Raw genomic sequence first — 21,029 nt, 5'->3', positions numbered from 1 at the left:
TAGGCTTTGCCATCTAGAAGCGTCTAGCAAAAATAAAAATATTACCATTAGTTCCATTAGCTCTGCCCACCCGGTTGTCTGTTAACTGACCTGATTCTGAGAACATTCCGCTCCATTGAATTAAATTGGGGTAGTGGAAGTGGGCGGGATTTGGTCCCCTTAGGTCTTCTTCAGATTTTTGTGAAACTGACGTATCTATAGGTTACCCCAAGTCTGCCAGTACCTCCCTCTTGCCTCCAGGTGCTCTGGTTATACGTCCATAAGGATCATAACATTTCCATGACTTTCAGAAATAGGTAGCTTATGGAATATTCAGATTCAGAAGCCTTTGGATACTGTTTACTGAGCAGCAGCAATTGGGGAGGGTTTAGATACCCCTCTACTAAAGCCCCTTTTAAAGTGATGCCTGTCTCATATTTAACAGGAGAGAACAGCTGTCCCTACCCATTTCAGCATAGCATATCTTCCATGTGGGTTCTGCTGGTGTACCGACCACCCCGCTGCACTTCAGTCTCCCTACCTGAGCTGGCGGGGGTAGTCTTGGAGTTGGCCTTGGGTTCCCCCAGACTTTCAATGTCCATGTTGAGACCCCCCTAGTGGGTGCGGCTCAGGATTTCATGGCAACCATGGGCCTGTCTCAGTTGGTATCGGGCCCTACCCACATGGCAGGACATACTCTGGATCTAGTTTTTGCCGACCAGGAAATAAATGATCTGGAGGTGGGGGAATTTGAGACGACTCCCTTGTCATGGACAGATCATCATCTGGTGGGGTTTAGTTTGACTGCTCCGTCTGCCCTCTTCAGGGGTGGTGGGCCGATTAGGATGGCCCGCCCCCAGAGTCTTATGGATCTGCTTGGATTCCAGATGGCCCTCGGGGAGTTTCCAGTGTCCAGAGCTGGTGACCTTGTTGAGGCCCTGGTTGATCTCTGGAATGGAGAGACAGCCCGGTCTGTTGACACGGTTGCTCCTAAACACCCTCTCTGGCTTGGTGGAGCCCGATCTGCTCCTTGGTTTTCCTCGGAGCTTAGGGCGATGAAACAACTTGGACGACGTCCTCCATGCTGTTTAACATCTACATGAAACCGCTGGGAGAAGTCATCCGGGGACTTGGACTGAGTTGTCAGCAAAATGCGGATGACACTCAGCTCTATCTCTCCTTGTCATCTGATCCTAGGGCGGCGGTGGATGTCCTGAATCGGGGGCTGCAGGCCGTGATGTGTTGGATGTGGGCTAATAAACTGAAATTGAATCCAGACAAGATGGCGGTACTGTTGGTCAGTACCAACAGTACTGACCAATTGGGATGAGCCAATCGGGATGAGGAGATTTTACCAGTTCTGGATGGGGTTGCACTCCCCTTGAAGGAGCAAGTGCAGCTTGGGGGTACTACTGGACCCGGCTCTGCTTTTGGAAGCTTAGGTGGAGGCTGTGGCCAGGGGTGCATTTGCACGGCTTTGGCTAGTGCGCCAGCTGCGTCCCTTTCTCGAGAAGGCAGATCTGGCCACGGTTACCCATGCCTTAGTCATGTTACGGCTGGATTACTGTAGCATGCTCTACGTGGGGCTGCCCTTGAAGAATATCTGGAAACTGCAGCTAGTGCAAAACGTGGCAGCTAGGGTTTTATCCAGAGCTGCCAGGTGGGAGCACATCACACCCATCCTGAAAGAGCTGCACTGGCTGCCAGTTTGTTTCCGGGTCCAATTCAAGGTGCTGGTTTTGACCTTTAAAGCCCTTAACGGTTTGGACCCGGGGTATTTGAGGGACCACCTGCTCCCAAGGGTTGCTGTCTGCTTGACAAGGTCATCTGAGGGGGCTCTGCTCCGGGTGCCTACAACGAAGGAGGCTCGGCTGTCGTGCACTCGGGTCAGGGCCTTCTCTGTTGTTGCCCCCAGACTTTGGAAAGTCTCTCCCAATGGCCATTCGCTCCTCGGACTCCATCATAGTTTTTAGAAAGCTTCTTAAATCTTGGCTTTTTACCCAGACTTTTACATGACTGTTTCTATTGCTGCTTCTATGTGTTTTTACTCATTTATAGTTTTTATGCTTGCATTTTATAGTTTTTAAATTAGATTTGTTTTATATTTTTAGCTTAATATTTTAATTATTTTATTGTATGTTTTTTAACTTTTGTAAACCGCCTTGGGGTTGTTTTTAATGAAAGGTGGTATATAAATTCAACAATCAATCAATCAATCAATGGCTATTGCTGGTGTCTCTCTTGTATTTCATTTTAGACTGTGAGACATTTTGGAAGAAATTATTTTCTCGATTTGCTATGTAAACTGCTTTAAGTTTTTATTGTTGAAAAATAGAATATAAACATTCTTAATAATTTAATACAGTCGACACAATCCCATGCTAGTTACATAATATATGCTTAAGTCTTATTAAAATAAATGAGGCCTGCATGCTTATTTAAGCAGAAGCAGTACATATACTGCAAATATTAGCAGTACAGGTATAATACAGTATACTATAGATGATGTAAGGTTACTAGGACAATAAAAGAAATTGTTTCATATAGTAGTCCTACCTCTTTGACTGTAGATTTTTAAGAAGCTGGGCAAATACCAGGATTGGTTTGGGACTAGTGTATCGAGCAATATTGAATCCTTCAGTTCTACATCAGCTATGTAGATTTAAGGAGAACATCTGCATAGCAAAGTAAACAGTCTGCTTAGATTCTTTTGTTCATGCTCAGGATCCCTCCTTCAGCACAGAGGGTAGAAGAGTCCATAATTTAGATTATTCCTTCTTAATGACCTACTGGAGAATTAACATTCCTGTGGTCCATTTTTCTACAGGTGCCAATGAAGTTCTCTTAGTAATTGGGGGCTTTGGAAGTCAGCAGTCACCTATTGATGTGGTGGAAAAATATGACCCAAAGACACAGGAGTGGAGTTTCCTACCAGTAAGAGATTGGTTTTAAAAGTAAAGCTTCTTTGGGAGTTTAGAGCAAGAAGGATGCTTAACCTTTTCTGCCAACTGTTTTTCATTGCAATCCCTCCCCCTTCCATCCTTTCCCTGGATGGGATTCAAAGTTCATGTTTGTAGTGGGAAACACATATTTTTGAACTCTGAGTGTGGAAAAGCTGCTTCATTGTTGCTTTTACTTGATTATTTCTTATATTTATATGGTTATGTGTATTATACTGTAATTATTTTTAAAAGACAAACTTCAAATGACCTCTTTAATGCATAAAAGATATTAAAATAACATACAGATTTTCCCATAAAACATGTAAGATAAAACAAAACCAAACAAACATTTCAGTGTAATACACCATCCTTAGTGCTCCACCTAGCACGCAAGCTGAAAGCACTTCAGTACAGAAGCTGAGAACGGAAAGCAACAAACAGATAATAGATAACACATGAGGGAGGAGAGAGCAGACCTTTTGCCGAGAAGATATTAATTAACTCTTTCAGTGGCCAATGTATTTCATGGCTTCTTTCATCTCATCCTTAACATTAATATTACATTTCAATAGTCTCAATTGTTCCATGAACATTGCTTCCTTGATCTTACGTCTTATTCAATTCCCTTCAACAGCCAATATTGATACTTATGTTTTGGTCCCTTTTTCATTGTGTTCTTCTTTCATATGTATCACTCATGGTTTTCTTCAACTTTTATTATGCTGTATATCAGCCATATGCTATTTATATCTTTTCATTAGTGATCTCCCTGTTTTCCCAATATAGAATATTTGTACAAGCGACAGTGTAGACATTCATATGTTTCATATTGTAATGATCAAGAAATTGCATTTTATGTTGGGAAGGCAACAGTTCAAATCTACAATCAACCATGAATTTGTTGGGGGGTCTTAGGCATGCTGCTATTTTTCAGTCTCAGTCCCTACTTTTGTAGCAGCGGGATAGCAATTGACTTAATTTACAGAGCTGTTGTAAGGATTTCGGAGAGAATACTTGTAAAACGTTTTGAACATAGGAAAGCACTGTATCCAGGTAGGTAATATCCCTATGGGAAAGGTATCTTGTGTAAAGCTGCCTAAAATGAAGGATGAGAATAATCCAGCTGAAATTTTAACATCCTCATGCTCAAACAGTAATTCAAAATTCAAATTAGTATTTTCTAAGTCCCATTGTGAGCCATTTTATTTCTGCATGTCAGAAGCTTTCAGTGTTCACTGAGCTCCGGTAGGGCCCCCTTTTTTTCCTCATGTATGGAAATTCAGAAGTATGCTACATACTGCAGAAATGAGCATGTGAAATTGAATATTTATCTTGTTGCAAATCAGCCAGATAAATTTTTTTAAAAGACATTGTTACATAGACATTGTGGCATACAGTCCCTTGTATTGATAGCTCTCTTTCTGTATGGCAGCACAAGAAAACCGAAGGTACCAAATTGGTACTACCAATGATGCTTCAAGCTACCCAAGCTTACTGGTTCAATTTCTCTGTTTTCTAACATGCATAGAGCATCAGTCGTAAAAGACGCTATGTTGCCACAGTGTCCTTGCATGATCGGATATATGTAATAGGTGGTTATGATGGCCGTTCTCGTCTCAGTTCTGTGGAGTGCTTGGATTATACAGCTGATGAAGACAGCATCTGGTATTCTGTGGCTCCAATGAATGTTAGACGAGGCCTAGCTGGGGCCACTACCCTGGGAGGTATGTGTTGATTAACATATTGTCACACCAGTCTGAATTGTGCCTGGCATCCAAAATGAAAATCAAACTAGTGGTTGTGTGCAGAGCATAACTGTTCTCAGAGTTGTTGATATATGTAGGCTACTGTGGTTGTCAGTATTGTATAAGAGAAAATCCTTTGATTGAAAAGCAGCCATTGAAACCTGAGAGAGCAGTTTGCTTTCAGTAAAATTACTGCACAGTGAATAATTCCAGGGAAATCTTTTAATTTGCCAGTGGAAATTAATAGTGAATTTTTGATGGTTCCATATGGCTGTAATGCTGAATGAAAGGCTACCTATTTTAAATATCTGCCGTGCTTTGGTAGCCAGCTTAACATGTTCGTGTGTAGCAAAGTTCACTAAAACTGAGCATGACTGGAGAAATTCGTGGTGGAAATTGGCATTGCTGTGGTTACAATTCTCATACTGAATTACATGAAAACCTTCTTAACCGGATTGTTGCTGGTTACTCTGATACTGTTGATTCAATGAAGCAGGGGGGTGTGTGTGTGTGTGTGTGTGTGTGTGTGTGTGTGTGTGTAAAATCTCCTCTACTTGTTTTGTTAATAGGCAATCACAACTTTAGCAGCCATTTATGTACAAAGAAAATTACTTTGAAAACCCATTTTTTAATATAGAATAAATGTAGGAGATCCAGTGTTCCCTGTAAGAGGGATTCCCAGATGTTGTTGACTACAACTCCCATAATCCCTAGCTGCAGTAGTATTGGGCTGGGGAATATGAGAGTTGTAGTCAACAACATCTGGGAATCCCTCTTACAGGGAACACTGAGAAGATCCATTCCAAGTTTATGAGTAGATGCTAATACCACTGTTGTGATTTGGGACAAATAGCACTATAATTATAGCATTCCTATGAGGGGTGGTTGTGGTTAAGGAAGTCTTTACTTGGAATTCATGTCTGAAACATTAATATTTTGTCTCTTGTGGAACTGTAATTCTCTTGTGGAACTGTAATACCGGTAGCAGCTCTGAGTGGCCCCAGCTCCAATTTATTCATATTGGGGATGAATGCAGATATTATATATCAAAAGACATAAAGAAGATTAGGGCAAAGGAAAGCCATAACTGTCAATTCCTAACCTGTATTATGTTACAGACATGATCTATGTTTCTGGAGGTTTTGATGGAAGCCGGCGGCATACCAGTATGGAAAGATATGATCCCAACATTGATCAGTGGAGTATGTTGGGAGATATGCAGACAGCTCGAGAAGGAGCAGGACTGGTTGTTGCTAACAACATTATCTACTGTCTTGGTAGGTTGCCTTGGTCAGCATTCTGTGCATATTTACTTGGGAATAAGTCCCATTGAATTCTCTGGAGCTTACTTTCAAATAAACATGTATGGATCATGTTTGGTGAAAATACTATCCAAGATGTTATAATCAGGAGAAGTTATAATCAAAATCTGAGGTGTGATCCGTTGAATCCATTAGAATGGGTTCTGCACATGCTTTGAAGCCTGTCGGTGTGGAGTACCACAACTCCTCTCCATGCTTGCGGCCCACCCCATGTGGGCCGCTTAAACATGGCTGTTTAAGGCGGGAAGAAGCACCAGCACTTCAGTTCCTTTGTGACCACTGTAGTAATCGGTTCCTTGGTCACTGCGGTTCCTGTATCTTAGTGAATTCTGTTAAAAAGAAAAAAGAAGGAAAGAATTGTTTTATCAGCTATTTTGACCTTTGGACTGTTTTAGACTATGTATTTTGTGTAACAGCCTTCCAAAAGCTTCAGGGCGGTTTACATTAAAACACCATTAAAATCAGTTAATAATTAAAACAAAAATTATAAAGCATAAAACAATGATTAACCATTAAAAACATCATAAAACAATTAAATAATCAGAACAATTTAAATTAAAAACAAGTATTAAAAAGCTGAGAAAGCCTGGTTGAAGAGATGTGTTTTCAGGTGTTTTCTGAAAATTGCCAGAGATGGGGAGGATCGTATCTCAGCAGGGAGCGCATTCCACAATCTCAGGGCAGCAGCCGAGAAGGCCCGTCTCTGTGTAGCCACCAAACGAGTTGGTGGCAACTGGAGACAGACCTCCTCAAGTGACCCCAACGGCCGGTGGGGCTCATAGCAAAGAAGACGCTTATTGCACCTTCTCCAGGACCTCAGACAGAAGTCAACTGGAAGAAATCTCATCTAAAGCCCGTGATGTCCTATATAGGGGCTGTTCTGGATACCCAGACAGGAAGAGCCTACTTACCACAAAAGATTCCAAGAAATTGCGGATCTTGTACATCAGCTCCAGTCCAGTCCAGTGCAGCGTGCAAGACAGATTCAACGCCTCCTGGGCCTTATGGCCTCCTACAAGACAACGGTTCGACATACATGCCTGAAAATAAGAAATTTGCAGTTATGGTTGATATCCACCTTCCGTCTGAACATAGACAGCCCCTAGAAATGATTATTCCAAAGCAAATCCTCTGGTCATTGAGTTGGTGGACTCGTGCAGAGAATCTACTGTGAGGAGTCCCCATTTCAACTGCAGTCTCCTTCAGTATGGGTGACGACGGACGCCTCACTGATAGGCTGGGGGGACATTGCAATGGCAGCATGGCCCAGGGACAATGGAGTCACTGGCAAAGACAATTCTATATACATTTCCTGGAACTCTTGGCAGGTTTCTTGACCATGAATGCCTTTTTACCAATGCTCAAAGGGAGAACTGCCCAGTTGTAATTGGACAAGACAACAGCAATTGCCTACTTAAACAGGCAAGGGGGGATGGTGTCTAGGTCTCTCTGCGCTTTGAGCATACAAATTTGGCAGTAGTGCATCAGAAACCATCACCACTTTGGCCATTCACATAAAGGGGACAGAAAATGTCCTGGCAGATGATCTGCGTCACTTGTTCACCAGGGAAGAGCGGCACGAGTGGGAATTGAACAACAAGTACTTGCTCCCAATATTCAGAGCTTGGGGCTTCCCCAAAATAGACTTGTTCACGACAGCACTCAATGCCAAGTGCACAAGGTTCTGCCCAAGGGCAGGCAAAGACCCATAGTCATTAGGGGATGCGTTCCAGATGGACTGGTCTCAGCACCTATTGTCCATTTATTCTCCTCTACATCTTATAGGGAGAGTAGTGGCACATATTCTGATCTGCCAAGTCAAATGCATGCTGATCACTCCATGGTGGCCTCGGCAACCATGGTTTCTGCATCTACTCATACTGTCAGGACACACATACAGGAGGCTTCCTCAGTACCCAGATCTTCTGTCATAAGAAAACGGTCAGGTACTGCACCCAGAGGTACCCGTTCTACAGCTAACAGCATGGAAAATAGGCTTCTAGATAAAATCCTACTTAACCAAAGGAAACCTTCCACTAGGAGAAACTATGCTAGTAAATGGAAAAGGCTATTCAGCCTTAAACAGCTTTCACCCTCTGAAAGCTACAGTCCGCCAGGTCCTGCTGTTCCTAACCATGTTAAAGATCTCCCTGCTTTCTAATGTCTCCATAAAGGTTTGCTTAGCAGCAATCTCAGCTAGACACCTAGGATGGGATAGGAAGATGGGATAGTATTTTCCCACTCCAGCTGCTAAAGTTTTCTGAAGGGTCTTGCCAGTCGGTATCCTCCGGTAAGACAGCCACTGGCTTATATCCTTGGTCCTTTCGGCTCTGACAGACACGCCCTTTGAGCCCCTGGCTACAGCTAGCCTGAAGCAGGTTTCTCTGAAGACTGCATTCTTGGTGACAATTACAACTGCCCACAAGATGAGTGAACTTACAGCCCTGAGGATGGATGTGCCTTATGCACGCTTCTACCCAGATAAGGTGCTGCTATGTCCTGACATTGCTTTCCTACCAGCATTCCTCTAACAGAGAATTCCAGAGGTTGTTGACTACAACTCCCAGCATCCCCAGCTGCGACAGCCTTTGTCTGGGAATTATGGAAGCTGTAGTCAACAACATCTAGAATTCCTTGTTTGAGGGAACACTGCTTCCTACCTAAGGTTGTGACAGATTTTCACATAAACCAAGATATTGTGCTTCCTACCTACTTCAGCTCTCCGAGCTCAGCTCTTGAAAAGGCTCTGCATTCCCTGGATGTCCGAAGGGCTCTTCTATTCTACCTGTCAAGAATAAAGATGATTAGAAAGACAAAAAAGTTGTTTATATTCTACAAAGGAAGGTCTATGGGTCTGGCCTTGTCATGTCTGAGGCTATCCCACTAGCTAATAGAGCTAATTCTATTGACTTATAAGTTACAAAAAGTACAGCTACCTAAGTCCATCAAAGCACATTCAGCCAGAGCTTACGATGCCTCAGCGGCTCATTTATCTGGCATATCATTTCAGGACATTTGTAGGGCTGCCACCTGGTCCTCAGAACAGCCCTTCGTAAAGCACTATGCCATTGACTTGCATTCTGCAGCAGAGGTGAAATTTGGGAGAGGTGTTCTCAAAAGGGTGTTACAGTGACACTACTGCTCCCTCCTCCTTTAGGAGCTAACTAAACACCATTTGAATGGATAAGATAAACAGGTTGCTCACCTGTCACTGATGAACTGGTAGTGATCCGTTGACATCCATTAGACCCTCCCGAACCTCCCCTCTGCAGTAGTGCTCAAGTCTTCTTCGTAGAATTCACCTATTGCTCCAAAGAGGTTCGACTACTTCAGTGGTCTCCAAGGAACTAAAGTGCTGGTGCTTCCTCCCGCCTTAAATAGCCATGTAGTCATGTGGGGCGGGGCGCAACCAGCAAGAAGAGCTGTGGTACTCCACACCGACAGGCTTCAGCACAGGTGCAGAACCCATTCTAATGGATGTCAATGGATCACTACCAGATCATCAGTTACAGGTGAGTAACCTGTTTTTCTGTTCTAGCTGGCATATCCATCAAGCATAAAAATGTCCCTCTACAGAATGACTGTGGGTTCAACATTCTAGTACTGCAAATAGTAAACTGAATGTATAAAAGTAGAGATTGAGCAGAGAAAGCAAGTTTTGCTCAGGAGTTTTCAGACTGGATAAATTCTTTTGCCTTTCTTAATTTAAGAGGTCACAGTTTGATAAATCTTTATTGATGCTTCTGGGTTTTCTGAAGTTAATTCTGGATTTTCTAAAGTTAAATTAATTTTTATCAAAATTCTCAGATCAATTAAGCTAGAATACTCTGACCAAGGCAACTTAGTATGAGCTGCATTGCTTTATCCTTAATAACATTAAGGAGGAAGCACTGAGGTGCCACTTCCTTTGGTAATGCTTGCTTGGACTCACTGTGGTTTTAAGAATTTCACAGCTTTCCTAGTCAATGATAAATATTGTGCATACACATACCATTGTCCTCTTGTGAGTAATTCCCTGGGTACTTCCAGACCATTTTATAGAGATGCCTAACACTTTTTTCAGAAGCCAGATCACCTGAAATAAGATAGGAAATGACTGGAAACTCTGCTGGTCCTTTGATTATCTATATTAATAGGGTTGTAAATGTTTGTGCCCCTTAATCTCACTTCCTTGGTTGTGCAAAATCTGTTTTGCCTAGGCTTTGCACAACCAAAACAATCATTGCCTGACCCAGATTCTGAGCTCTTTGGAAACTGGGATCCTTCTCTTTTATCAATGTTGCCCATCCTGAGCCTTTGGTCTGCAAATAAAACTTATAATTTGTCGGGTTCCTCTGTATTTTCAGGTGGTTATGATGGTCTGAACATCTTAAATTCTGTGGAGCGTTACGATCCCCACACTGGGCACTGGGCAAATGTCACTCCAATGGCTACCAAGCGCTCAGGTGAGTGAAATCTCTGGTCAGGTTTGTTAGTTATGGAATTAAATATATAAACCCAATTTCTAACAAGTATTTGCTCAGCATTAGTATTCTGTAGTACTGTTTTGCAGAGTCCTATCAACCATCTTAAGTCACGTTAATAGCTGGAGGTGGCCTAATTATGTCTAGCAAATGATTGTTTTCTTCTTGCTTCTCCATGCAGCCCTCCTCCTAAAAAGCAGTGAAGCATCCAAATGATTGATTCAGGGTTTGCTGAGCCTGCCAACAACAAATGTATTTATATACCACTTTCAACAAAAGTTTCCAAAGCAGTTTACATAGAGAAATAATAAATAAATAAGATGGATCTCTGTCCCCAAAGGGCTCAGAGTCTAAAGGAAATGTAAGATAGACACCAGCAGCAGTCACTGGAGGTACTGTGCTGGGGGTGGATAGGGCCAGTTACTTTCCCCCTGCTAAATAAAGAGACCAGCCTTCTCTCCCTAGCATCCCCCCTGCCACCATAATACCTGAATTTAAAAGTATACTTTTCTTAACTTTGTGAAAAAGACACCAATGTAGCTCAGTTTTTGTTAAATTTCCTCTGCTACTTTAGCAGTGGTGATATGCAGCAGCGAAGCCACCACTGGGTGAACGGGTTCAAAGAACCCGGGCCACCACACCTTGCGGCCTCAGGCATGCCCCCAACGTCTGTCGTCAGATGCGGGGGGGGCGGGCGTTATTTCACTCCCAAATGGAGCCGCGTGGCCCCGTTTGGTACCGAAATTGGCCCACACTGCGTTGGCAGCGCGTCCGGAGTGACTCTCCCTTTTAAAGGCAGGGAGAGTTGCTCTGGCCCGCGCTGACCAACGTAGCACAAACTGATGTCCCTGTGTGGCCCCGTTTGGGAGGGAGACTATGCCCCCACATCTGATGTCAGATGTGGGGGGCATGGCTAGGCAGCCCCCTGAATCTGACATCAGGCACAGGGGCGGGGTCAGGGGGCCACAGCAATGGCCAAACACGGGCTGCTGCCAGCATCCCTCTGCCACTGGTGATATGTGAATGCTAATGAGAGGTAGGTGTTGTGATCATTGCTCACTCCTAAGTGTTCAAACATTGTCAGAAAGCAAGAGTTAAAATCTCTTTGTTTCTGGATATGCCTAACTGTAAGAAGCTCACTTATCTTGGAGTGAATTCCATGGTATCTTTTTCTAGGAGCTGGAGTAGCCTTGCTGAATGATCATATTTATGTAGTTGGAGGATTTGATGGAACAGCACATCTCTCCTCTGTGGAAGCATACAACATTCGCACAGACTCCTGGACAACAGTGACAAGCATGACAACCCCTCGCTGTTATGTGGGTGCAACTGTGCTGCGAGGGAGACTTTACGCCATAGCAGGGTAAGCAGATTAGGCCTCTCTGCTAGAAAAGACCAGAGTGTCCTAGGCAAACCTTTATGGGCTGTGCAGGCAGATTGACTGTCACATCCTTTTCCAGCTGTGTCTCTTCCTCCCACCCCCTGAACTTCCCTATATTCAGTTTGTTGTAAGCATGGGTCAGATGCAGTCCAGCATGCCTGCCTTCTTATCCAGCCTCACAACCTCACTTCTGTTTTGATGCTGACCAGGCCTTCACCCAGATTAGCCTTTGTCTTGGAGACATTCGGCACATTCTCAGCACATGCACTCATCTTGCCCACCTCCGGTTCCTTAGCCCACAAGACTGCCATCTCACACCTCGGTGGAAGAAAGGAAAGGGCAGGAGGATCTTCATATTTATGCATTTATTTCAGTATCTGTTCAGTCCTACCCCAAATATTTAAAGTGGTTTTTTTCATTTGTATTAGTTCATTTGCATTTAGTACAAAGGACAAAGATTATTTTGTAATCTAAGAATGTCAGTTTTATTATCTTTACACATGTGGACTACATGTGGACTACAGCTTTCTGATACACATAATGGAATGAAAATATATACTGGTATAACTGTTCATATATTTTAAAGGCACTTGTCCTTGAACAGAAGTATGGACATCCTATGAAAACTGAACATGTAGATTGGTCCATAGTGTGGGTTAGTCACCAGATGAGCAAAAATGGGCATGTAGGCTTTCCCTTCCACTGAGATCTTAAAATATAGGAACTCCATCCTCATATAACTAATTAGGATGTTTTTGTCACCTCTCTCAAATTACTGCCGTGTTTTAATTAATATAATACATCTCTTCTTTCTTCAAGAGTCCTGGATGCCAGCATATGTTCTAACCTATAACTTTCCGTCACTTGCAGGTATGATGGGAACTCACTCCTGAGCAGTATTGAATGCTACGACCCCATCATTGACACCTGGGAAGTTGTTACATCACTGGGGACCCAACGTTGTGATGCTGGTGTTTGTGTGCTGAGGGAGAAGTGACTTAGGGAAAGGACCTATGAGAGCACTTTCATGGAACAGAGAGGCTGTAGGAGAAAGGACCATCGAACTTGCCGTTATTGATCTCCTGAAGCTATGGATACAGTAACGATTGGCATCTGGCCTATGCTCCACACCCTCAGCCTCATCTTCAAAGCTACTGATTCCAGTGGGGGGGAACCACACACAAGGCACTTTGAGCTGATAATGGAGGAATTACACACTCATATGGGCTACCCCTGTAAAAAGTGAGTTGTCAGAGCAGCAAGGATGTCCTTGCCTCCTGGTCTGGTGAATGCTTGAGCTTAAGCAGTGCATCTCAGTCCTCTCCAGTGTATCAGCATATGCAGGGAAATGTGAGTGTGGATCCAAAGGTGGATTTGTGCCTGAATGTTTCCATGTACCAAATATGCTGCAGTGCAGACATACTGTTAGTGAATATTTTGTGCGTGCACAAGGCTTTCTGGATGCTTTATCAAGCTCTGCAGTCTTACACACGATGATGGGGAGAAGAATCAAACTAAAGGTTGATGCATGCAGCTGTAAAGATTCCGCATCTTGGTGTAAGGCAGCTGACCTTCACCTCAGTATCTGAAGAGGGGAAACTGGAGATTAAGCCCGGCTGCAATATCCAGTCTGTTTGCTGGGAAGAATGGCAGGCACACTGGAGGGTGATATTGCATTTAGTTTTCTTCTGGATGCTGGATACCCGTGTTTCCTGGAGAGAAGTGGTGTGTTCTAGCATTTGTGAACAGAAATGTGGCTATAATTTGCATTTGCCTTCCAAGAGAAAACTACTTAGTATTAGCAGAGTAGTTAAATAATAAGTTTGAAAGTGAGTTCTTGGGTGCCTGAGCCAAAATGGATGGATGGGTGCCAAGGTTAGAGGAAAACATTATCATCCTGCTTTTGGAGATTGCACCTGCCCAGGACACTTTTCAGGCCTTGCATGGGCACGTACAAGGCAACCTATCCCCACAAAACACCTCTTCTCACCTCACACTAGTCATCTCCCAATCTCCAGTGTAGACAAGGCAAAGCCTGATTCCCTGTCAGGGACTTATAAAGTCTGTATTGCCCAGTATGAGCAATGTTGGCACAGGTTCTCTTGCACCTCATCATCTCTGCTTTTTCTGAGGCTGTTTCTTGTGCTTCTGGGAATATGGGAAGCTGTACACTCTTAATTGCATATAGATGTTTCCAACACATTTCAGTTTTTCCTGCTGAGTATCCCTCCAGATTCAGTCACCAGAAGTTTGATTCTATCTAATACAGACTGGAATTCTTCACTTTGCTCAAGACATCCCTCTGTAGTGACTTTTTAGGATTCCCTTTCTTCCCACTTATTAAATACCCTTCTGGTGTGTAACATAGCTTGTATTAGATGTGCAAACATACAGAGAAACCTATGACAAGTCACATTGCTGAAGCGGACACCTGAGCCTGTGGATAATGCTGTTCCATCCCCTATGTACGTGTCCTACACTTTCAGCATGACCCTGAAGCTCTCCTCCCATGACTTACTGAGCCTCTTCCTGTGTTGCCCTATCAAGAACCAAGGGATGAATGTATTTATTTTCTTGGGTGCTGTTGACTCCTTGCTTTGGGGATGTGGTGGCATGGGATAATTATGCACTTTCAAACAACACTGAGTTTATGGATTCTGTTCTATCACGCCAGTGTTTGTGATTCATTTCTTATGTATTTTTTAATAAAAGTATCTCTGGTACATGTGACTATTTGGTCTCTTTCTACCTTTCCTCTGGGTAGCTTGACTTTATTCTTGTAGTGTTGATAGTACACTCCAGACTATAGAAAAACACCACACATTGTCTGAGCACCTTTTACAGCTCTGAGAAGACCTACGCAGGTGTACAGCCACCTCTTAACATGGAGTCTGCTTTTGCCCTTCCTTTCCTAAAGAGTTCCCTCTTTCCTCTGTAGCTTATTTCTTAAAGAGACAATACCACTAGCTGTCATAATACCAGGTTTATTCTGTCCAAAATCAGAATACTATATAGGTGTCATACAGATATTAAAAAGTACAAGGTTATAATGAGATAACCTAATTGTAACTCACTGAGGTCATTCAAACCACCTCTGGCCACTGCTCAGATGGGCTGCAGGGAAGCTAGGAGCTTGTCTTCTTTCCCTGGCAGATGAGCAGTGGCCATCTATCACTCCACCATGCGCCCACACAAGCCGTAATGTGGTGAAAGCCAGAGCTGGGAACAGGAGGACCTCCCCCTCCCGCATCCCAGAGTGCCCTGCACCATGAGCACAGCAGCTGCTCTTATTAGAGCAGTTGCCATGCTTGCTCAGCCACTCCTTCCCTCCAGCTCTCTGCTGGAAATGGCATCTGGCTAGTGGGTGGGTGGGGCTTTTAACCTGGCAGTGATGGTTCTCATGATTGCCTTCCAAGGCTGAATGAACCACAGATTCATTTAAGCTCGGCTAAATGCTGGCAGAAGTTCCACAGAAGCAGCCCAACCCAAGCTAGGCTGTCCCTGTGAATAGCCTCACTATCTACAGTGATTAGTCATGGGACACAACCACTGCAGTACTCAATGGAGATCACAAATTACCAGTGAGTATAGTTGGACCTTGCAGACTTGTTTGACTGGGGGTTGAGCAAATGCAAGTTAGTTTAAAACCCAAACTAAATTCCTGCTGTTTTTAATTATGCAATTGCATATCTTGGCACTGCCCTTTCTGCTTTTGCTTACAGGTTGATCTTGCTGCTCATTCTAGAGAGGGAACTTACCTCCAAGTTAATTGCTAAATGGGAGAAGTGTAATAAAGCTTCTCCTGGTTGGATAAGAGAGATAATCACCAAGAAACAGCTCCATGAACCATATGCTTCCCATCACGTAATTATTTCTGTTTCCCCTGAATGTCCTTGCTATGATAAAGATTCAGGATGTTTAACTTGGTAGTTCCGTTTTGTAATCTAATGTGGCAGCCATGATATTCCTCTCCTAGGCATTTAATGGAAACTTAAAATGGGAGAGAAGTGAAGAATATTGAAGCATCATGAATATTGCAGTGAATACCCATCGACCAAATAAGATAGCCGTACTGAGAATGGAATGTCAATAGACACATGGCCTATGGCCAGATCTGTGGGTGAAAAGAACAGCCCTGCTGGATCAGGCTCCACCCATCCAGCGTTCTATTTCACACAGTGGACCACCAGATGCCTCTGAGAAGCCCACAGGCAACAGTTGAGGGCATGCCCTCTCTCTTGCAACTGGTTTTTAGAGGCATGTTTCCTCTGAAGCTGGAGGTGTCCTATAGCCACCAGACTAGTAGCCATTGTCCCACGTGAATTTGTCTAAGTTCCTTTTAAAGCCATCCAAGCTAGTAGCCGTCACATAAAAGTGTTGTTTATGTTATTTAGGAGGGTTGTGCATTGAATTGGAACAATGATCAGATCCAGAGTGATGCAGCCTGTTAGCAGTATTTTGCATGGTATCATTTTCAATGCAAAATTGCTAATATTGGCACCACTGTATGTGTGTGTGTGTGTGTGTATTTGCATCCTATCGGGCGGTATCAAACTCCATTTAATTATTGGATGGCTGTTTACATACTTTTCTCTGTTGCTGATGATGTCACAAAATCTGCTTGTCATTGAGCCTGGTGATGTGCCACACCATGGAAAATGCTGAGGGGAGGAAGAGAGCAGTGATGTAATTGACATCTCTGCTTCAATGTCTCAGGCTTGCAGTTGCTCCAAACATACTGAAATGTACTCCTCTCCCTTCCAGTCACAGGAAGGGAAAGAGGAAACTCCACCCTTCTCTGAGCAACTCTAATATTTAAAGAACCATTGAGAAGGTACTGCTTGCTAAGAACGACTGCAATGGAATATTGTTGGCCTCATCTGATTGTATATATTCAAAGCAAAAGTGTGAAAGGGGAGGAGGAAAGGTTTGTCCGCTTCTCTGAAACTGGCACTTCAGCATGAAATGAGGGTGGTATCAAACCCTAAAAAGAGTACACAATCAACTCTAAGAGAAGATCAAGCATGCCTAAAATATCAGATTCTGACTTACAATAATACATTTCAGTGATGTTCTATTATTTCCTATAGGCCATTATATCCTGTGAGACTATGTTTCCACTCACTAACAATGCATAAAATGATTCGATCCAGTACAGTTATTGGATGCACAATTCGATGATCACTTCCATAGGATTGGAATCCGATTGGCTCCAGGCACAGCCCTATTATAAGGGTACATCTTCCTTTCTTTCCGACTCTAAATCACATGATACCTGTGCACAACCTTCATTAATTTCTTGACAGGCAGATGGGAGAATTTCAGTCACACACTGATGGAACAGTCCAAAACAAAAGTAAAAACACAGCATGGTACCACATTTTAGGTACTGCTTCTTTACATAAGAACAGCCCTGCTGGTTCAGGCACAAGACCCATCTAGTCCAGCATCCTGTTTCACACAGTGGCCCACCAGATGCCTCTGGGGAGCCCACAGAGAAGAGGTATGTGCATGCCCTCTCTCCTGTTGTTGCTCCCCGGCAACTGGTATTGAGAGGCATTGTGCCTCTAAGGCTGGAGATGGCCCATAGCCATCAGACTAGTAGCCATTGATTGACCTGTCCTCCATGAATCTGTCTAAACCCCTTTTAAAGCCATCCAAGCTGGTGGCCATCACCACATCCTATGGCAAGGAACTCCATAGATTAATTATGTGCTGTGTGAAAAAGTATTTCCTCTTGTCCCGTCCTAAATTTCCCAACCTTCAGTTTCATGGAGTGACTCCTGGTTCTAGTGCTGTGCGAGACGGAGAAAAATTTCTCTGTCTACCCTCTCCACTCCATGCGTAGTTTTATACACTTCGGTCATGTCTCCCTTTGGTCTCCTCATCTCCAAGGTAAAGAGCCCCAGATGCTGTAGCCTAGCCTCATAAAGACGGTGCTTCAGGCCCATAATCATTTTGGTTGCCCTCTTCTGCAGCTTTTCCAGTTCTACAATATCCTTCTTAAGATACGGTGACCAAAGCTGTAGCCAGTACTCCAGATGTGGCCGCACCATAGATTTGTATAAGGGCATTATAATCTTAGCATTTTTATTTTCGATCCCCCTCCTAATGATTCCTAGCATAGAATTAGCTTTTTTCACAGCTGCCGTGCACTGAGACGACCGTTTCAACGAGCTGTCCACCACGACCTCAAGATCTCTCTCCTGGTCAGTCACCGACAGCTCTGATCCCATCAGCGTATATGTGAAGTTGCAAGAAGAAGTCCTTTAGCGCTGAGGATAATAAAGAGCAAGGAGGGTTGGTTGGCGGAGATTGCGATCATTAGTCTCGCTTCCCGTCTCCTTCAGCCATCGCGGCCTGCCTGTCGCGCTAGCAGGAAACTAGCACCAAATGGGGGTGGCTAGGGAGCCCTCCTCTCTGCCCGTGGCCCCGCCCTTAGGCGATTGCGCCTGCGTGGCTATGGCGGCGCCCTGTTCGGAGATGGAGACTGTAGCAGCGGCGGCATCAGGAGCGGAGGAGCTGGTGTGCGCGCAGGGCCGGAACCGCAAGGCTGTGCTGTGCCAACGTTGCGGCTCCCGCGTCCTTCTGCCTGGGGCCGCCATTTTCGCCCGCAGAGAGGTAGGCAGTGGTAGAGGCGGCTGTGCGCGCTGTCCCCTCCTCCCGCGCGCCTGCTGCCGCCCTGGGCTGCCGGATCAGCCCAGTAGGGAGGGACTTTTCTTAGGTTCCAGCTGCTCTCTCCATCAAGCAGCGCTTAGTATGGAGGAGCGGTGGCGGCACTAGGGCTCCTACGTCCTTGGAGGCTGTAGTCTACTATGAATGAAAGGCCTTCTCTCCGATGCGTTGGTGGCTGCTCAGCCGGGGAGAGACTGAAGCAGTTTCAGCCTGTGCTCAAGCGACACGCGGCACACGCCCATCATCACAATGAATACATTGTTTTATTTTAAGTTATTTCTATCTCATCTCTCTATCAAGGACTGTTTGAAGAGGTTGACAGCATCCTAATTCAATACACATTAATATCACAAAAATGTGAAGCAAATAAAACAATGACTATTCCCCATCTGGCACCCTCGCATTAAAAACAGAAACATCTCAAATTAAAGTTTGGATCTAGGGAGAGGGCCTACTTCATGGCTAGGCACCTCAGCATCTAGATTCTAGAACTATGGGACCATATCTCAGTGGTAGAGATCTGCTTTGTGTGCAGATGGTTCCAGGTTTGATGCCTGGCACCTCCAGGTAAGACTAGGAAGATTCCTGCCTTAAACCTTGGAGAGCCACTGCCAGTCAGTGTAGGCAATACTGAGCTAGATGGACAGGCAGCTTCCTGTGTTCCTGTATCAAAATTCATATTTGTGTGTGTGTGAGTGTGAGAGAGAGAGAGAAATTCATATTTTGTGTGTGTGTGTGTGTGTGTCAAGACGATGAGAGAGGGCATTCTGTGTGTGTGTTGTTTTGCTTGTAGCAGTCTGCTCCAATTTTGTGTCTTGGAGAAGGTGGCAGTTTCTTCAAACCATTCCATGATGCCCCCATAGGACATCAGATGTTGCTGTATTCATTATAACCACAGGTGATTTGCCTGTCTTCTTATTTAACAGCTTTTTCTTCCTTCCATGAAGAAGAAGACAGCGCTGGTGTGTAACAGTGACCCAGATGGGGATGTCCTACAGAACCACTGGCTGGTTGATGACATGTTCTCTTTCGAAAATGTTGGCTTCACCAAGGATGTTGGAAACATAAAGTTCCTGGTCTGTGCAGACTGTGAAATTGGCCCTATTGGCTGGCACTGCTTGGATGACAAAAAGAGTTTCTATGTGGCCTTGGACCGTGTGTCTCATGAATGACATGCTGACTGGTGACCAAAAGATCAATCAGCCTCCTATCAGCTGGCTGTTCCATTCTATAGATATTCTGCTTCTTTTTAGTGAACGAATGTCAAGTTTGTAACACCAACATTCAGGCTTGAAAACAGCACAAGCATGATGCCCTAATATAGTGCATTAAAAGAAGTATCTGTTTATATTGTAACAGCTCCCTTGAACCTCTATTTCATATAAGTAATCCCCAATTTCTATTCCTGCTAATTTCTTTCAGATTACATGGATGTATTCTGAGACCAAGGACCTCATGCAATTGGTGGTTCACCTCATTCCATTAATATTTCAATTTAAGAATTGAATATGTTGGACTATTTATCCTTTGATTAGTGGACATATAATGCAGCTTGGAATAATATTTCCTGGCCACTTTCTGTAGCACTGTATCCAGATTTATGGTATTCTATGTTATTTTAGACCAAAGGTTGTATACTTTTGACTATGTTTACAAGCAGGCGGCTGAATCCCAGAGTTTTCACTTTATGATCATGATCTGGATTGCCAGGAAATCAATTTAAGTTTCATAGTTGCAAAAAATAAAAATCACAAAACTGCAAAAAGAGGATGTTAGTGGATACTTTAGTTGTTATGAATATTTGTATTGAATTAAACTTAATCCATGATTCTCAGTTTACATATGCTCTTTCTAAAAAAAAATGTTGCCAGAGAGAACCAGGGCCAAATTAGATATTAGTGGGTAGTCAGGATTATTACATATCTGCCCAGTTGGCATATAAAGTTGGGGCTGGAATCTAATCTTTACATCCAAAGAGGAGCTGAACACTCTCCCACCTTATCCCTCCAACTTCTTCCAATATGGCTCACTTTGGGGAGAAAATTGCCTGAAGTTACAAAGCATGGGGAGACAGAGTGGTCTGGTTGACCCATATCCTTCCTTTGATATAAAAATTAGACTCTGCCTGCTGTTTGTGGAAGGAATACAAACAAACATGGCTGTTTTTGTCACATCTACTTTGGCCATAACATACACTGTTATATCAGGTTTATTAAATATGGATCTGAAATGGCATGGAACATAAAATAGCTGGAATGGAATTTATATTCTTCTAGTGAGACTGTGTGTGAGAGGAGGCAATGGTAAACCCCTCCTGTATTCTACCAAGGAAAACCACAGGGCTCTGTGGGCGCCAGAAGTTGAAATCGACTTGACTGCACACGTTACCTCTAGTGAGACTGCCTGATGTTTTCAATGTGATGACATTCATTTCCCAGTGTCCACCGCATGGTGGCACCACTGTACTTGCGTTACAATATTTCTTTGCTGTAAGATCCAGCACTGGCCCTGTATAGATGAGA

At 43.8% G+C, this 21,029-nt stretch overlaps 2 protein-coding genes and 1 long non-coding RNA gene across 10 annotated transcripts in view; 2 read left to right on the top strand and 1 right to left on the bottom strand.

The window, feature by feature from the left end:
• Positions 1-14,555, top strand: part of KLHL12 (kelch like family member 12) — a 33,937-nt gene extending 19,382 nt beyond the window's left edge. For all 7 annotated transcript variants that reach the window (XM_053246471.1, XM_053246472.1, XM_053246475.1 and 4 more), the window contains 6 exons: positions 2,807-2,913; positions 4,450-4,645; positions 5,785-5,943; positions 10,335-10,433; positions 11,628-11,814; positions 12,703-14,555. In XM_053246471.1, the coding sequence (XP_053102446.1) occupies positions 2,807-2,913; positions 4,450-4,645; positions 5,785-5,943; positions 10,335-10,433; positions 11,628-11,814; positions 12,703-12,829 (875 nt within the window). In that variant the 3' untranslated portion in view covers positions 12,830-14,555. The remainder of the gene's footprint in view (positions 1-2,806; positions 2,914-4,449; positions 4,646-5,784; positions 5,944-10,334; positions 10,434-11,627; positions 11,815-12,702) is intronic.
• Positions 6,921-9,323, bottom strand: LOC128323411 (uncharacterized). Of its 2 annotated transcripts, none has more exons than XR_008306255.1 (3): positions 9,194-9,323; positions 8,702-8,773; positions 6,921-7,028 (listed from the first exon to the last, which is right to left on the bottom strand). It is a non-coding gene; the product is annotated as an uncharacterized LOC128323411 (long non-coding RNA). The 2 variants fall into 2 exon arrangements; XR_008306254.1 differs by having other exon boundaries at positions 6,938-7,028; positions 8,698-8,773.
• A 3,702-nt stretch (positions 14,556-18,257) lies between the features above and the next one.
• RABIF (RAB interacting factor) lies at positions 18,258-20,336 on the top strand. Its single transcript, XM_053246477.1, has 2 exons — positions 18,258-18,453; positions 19,434-20,336. The coding sequence occupies exons 1-2, from the start codon at positions 18,295-18,297 to the stop codon at positions 19,677-19,679; spliced, it is 405 nt and encodes a 134-aa protein (XP_053102452.1). The 5' UTR covers positions 18,258-18,294; the 3' UTR covers positions 19,680-20,336.
• The last annotated feature ends 693 nt before the right edge of the window (positions 20,337-21,029 follow it).

Source organism: Hemicordylus capensis, chromosome 4 (assembly GCF_027244095.1).
Source record: "Hemicordylus capensis ecotype Gifberg chromosome 4, rHemCap1.1.pri, whole genome shotgun sequence".
In the NCBI taxonomy this organism is placed as follows: domain Eukaryota; kingdom Metazoa; phylum Chordata; class Lepidosauria; order Squamata; family Cordylidae; genus Hemicordylus; species Hemicordylus capensis.
This window is presented reverse-complemented; position numbering and strand designations above follow the sequence as displayed.